We start from the raw sequence: 3,276 nt of genomic DNA, 5'->3' as shown, positions 1-3,276 counted from the left end.
AGGAGCAAGTCAATTAGGGTTAGGGTTAGGGTTAGGGAAAACGAACACACCTGTGTTGCCTCTGCAAAATGTCAGAAGTAATGGAGATTAAATACGCTTTACACCGCTTAAAGTGCCAAAGGAGTAACTGTAAATAGCTGAATACTTGTCAGTGATTGGTTGAAATTATCGAAATAAGACAATTTTTTACATGAAATAAATCCAAATACAAAATTTTTTTTCTGTTCTATAACACAAAATAGATAAGTATATGAAGTTTGAAAGTCTTTCAGTACCAAAAACACTACATAAAACATAAATGAAAACTGGTGCCCCAATATTTTTTTCCACTTTGTTCTACTTAGTTTTAAATCAACTAGCAAGAGTTAAATAACATGAAAACACACACTTAAGCTTTTTCTTTTGAAGCATTTAAAGGTTGATGAAAGAAATTGGCAATAGTTTATGAGCCTTTTCATTATGAGTAAAAGTGATGTAGTTTATGTTCAAACTGAACATCTGTAGCTGGATGTCTGCAGAACAAAAAATATATATATTCAGAGAAAATGTAGAGGATTGTATCTATATGAAGAAAAGATTGTTTAGTGTGGAATCTGGGGAATGAGACACAAGTACTGAAGATGAGAGAGGAGTATGATATAGTGGGCTTGGGTAGAGGTGGTATGCAGTTAGTTCATAGGAACAGCAGATTCCATTGAAGTGGAAAGAGGAGGTAGAGAAAAGAAAACAGTGCATGAATGAACCTTATGAATAGAGTGTGTTGGTGAACAGCTACCAGTCAATTAAACAGCTTTTTGGATATAGTCTGCGATGTTCATGTGTGTAACAGCAGCACCAACATAGACATGTAAAGTAAGTGGCACTCTAATCTAGGTCTCACAAGAATCTTGTAGAGAATCAACAACTGATTGAGGCTGAAATGTTTCCTGAAGAAACCTGATACTGATATGTAGTTTAATAATATAGTATATTTGATATCACTGTGAGAGATCATAAGATATTGTGAGCTCTAATATTTGTTTATGATATTTTTGTAGAAGGAGGGGTGGTATTAGACTGTTTCTTTAAAAATTGTGGCAATTGTGCTTTTTGTGTGTTGAATGTATTGGAAATTGACAAAAGAAAACTCTGTCTAAATTATTTTGATATATAATTGACTTTTGAAATTTCTTTTTTGCTGATATTAATTTCATCTTAAAACTAAAACTAATTTTTTAAGAATTAAACTTGTTCTATATATAAGCTCCTGTCCTTCTGTGTCTCTCTTCTGTTCCTATCTTCAAATCTTTCCCTTTCTCTGATGTGAATACTGCAGTTTATTTAGATTTTGTCATTTTACCCTTAGTTATTTAAACATACCATTTGAAAAAATCAGTGCTGATCTTAGAGATGAAGAATCATCTGGGGGCATAGATATGCTGGATTCAAAACAGGATTCTGAAAATTGGAAATTTATTCAGATCCCTGATCAACAAGCCTCTAAAGAACAGAAATTTCAGGTAAATATAAATTATTTCCATTTTGCTTATTTAACTTCACATTTTCATAAACTCCTTCCTCCTCTTCCTTGGTGGTGGCAGCTGTGGTGGTGGTGGCAGCAGCATCGTTGTCAGTGTAGAGATGATGATCTTGATGATGATGATGTTGATCATGGTTTATTTGGATTCCTTGCTAGAAAAGTGTTCCAGGGTGTTTTGTCTGTGCTTTCCTTTATATGTAGCTCTTTGTCATCCTGAATTATGGAAGGTGTCCTATATTGCTATAAATGATTCACCACTGTCATCATCATCATGTGTATATGTGTGTGGAAATAATATAACATTACAATATGTAAATGCATTATGAGTTATAATCTAAATTCTTCTTCCGGATCAAATGTTCTGTTGTGAGTAATATATATATTTTTTCTTCTTTAAGGAATATCAGAAAGCAAGTGAAGAAGACACCTTACCAGTAAGAGATCATATAGCTGATTCATCATTTATGCAAAATGTGAGTTACTGAAACATCATCAATCTAACAACTAGCATTCCGTCGGTTATGACAATGAGGGTTCCAGTTGATCTGATTGATGGAACAGCTTGCTTTTGAAATTAATGTGCAAGTGGCTGAACACTTCACAGACACACACACACTTAATGTAGTTCTCAGGGAGACTCAGTGTAACACAGAATGTAATAAGGCTGGTCCTTTGAATTACAGGTACTACTCATTTTTGCCAACTGAGTGGACTGGAGCAGCATAAAGTGTCTTGTTCAAGGACACAACACACCGCCAGGAATCGAACTGTACATCCTAACTACTAAGCCACACACCTTCACACCTTATCTATACTATCCTGATTCACATAGCATTTGTATATAATCCTTAAAAGCAATCATAAAGTGAAAAAGTTTCCCTTTGTAAATAACTGAAAATGTTTTCTAAGGCAAAACTAAATGAGTTTTCCTTGGCAAAATGGAGAAAATTGCTTCTTTTGAATACATCACATTTCCAGTTACTGCTGCATCTTTATTTTCTTTCTTTTGCGATTCTTTCAAATCTTTGTCAGGCTTCATCATTTCCTGTTTGGTTTCTATTTTCTTCTCTATTATTATTGACATTTTGTGGAGATAAAATTCTTTTCTGTACGGTATAGATAAATTTGTAGACTACCAGCTTATATGCTTTGGGTTCTTGTCTGCTGTAATCATTTTGCTGCATCTCTGGACAAGACACTTAGTTCTACATGTTCTAGTTCACCTTGTTTTGGGGACTAAGTGTTCAATAATGGCAATACTTTGTAAATATATATTTCATTCTGCCAATTGTTACTCAATGGAATATCTTCTCAAATTAGATCTTATTACTAAACTTGGGTGTGTGGTTAAGAAGTTAGCTTCGCAACTCTGTGGCTTTGGGTTCAGTCCCACTGTGTAACACCTTGGGTAGGTGTCTTCAACTACAGCTGTGTGTGTGTGTGTGTGTGTGTGTGCGTGTGCATGCGCATGTGTTTTAGGGATTAGGTGCTCAATTATCTATAAAATATTTCCTACAATAGACTGTTGTTCTGTCTATTTCTTTTGATAGAAACCCATTTGAGATCACCCATTCTTCTGGGATTCAAAACCATCCCTCTTAATGTCTATATTTACATTAAAACTTAAATTCAAATCAAATTTATGATTCCATCATAATTATAATGTAAGAACCTTTTGATAAGTGATGCTTAAAGACCAGCTTAATATACCAATTAATGAAAGAATTATTTTCGTAAATCCATCAAAATTTTTGAAC

At 33.9% G+C, this 3,276-nt stretch overlaps 1 protein-coding gene across 1 annotated transcript in view; it reads left to right on the top strand.

Moving 5' to 3' along the window:
- The window catches only part of LOC106868573 (myosin-2 heavy chain), a 34,208-nt gene that overhangs the window by 11,452 nt on the left and 19,480 nt on the right, over positions 1-3,276 (top strand). Inside the window, exons 3-4 of the mRNA XM_052965946.1 lie at positions 1,346-1,499; positions 1,918-1,992. Of these exons, the coding sequence (XP_052821906.1) occupies positions 1,346-1,499; positions 1,918-1,992 (229 nt within the window). The remainder of the gene's footprint in view (positions 1-1,345; positions 1,500-1,917; positions 1,993-3,276) is intronic.

The sequence above is a fragment of the Octopus bimaculoides genome, chromosome 1 (assembly GCF_001194135.2).
Source record: "Octopus bimaculoides isolate UCB-OBI-ISO-001 chromosome 1, ASM119413v2, whole genome shotgun sequence".
Taxonomy (NCBI): Eukaryota; Metazoa; Mollusca; class Cephalopoda; order Octopoda; family Octopodidae; genus Octopus; species Octopus bimaculoides.
Note: the sequence above shows the minus strand (reverse complement) of the source record. Positions and strands in the feature narration are given on the sequence as shown.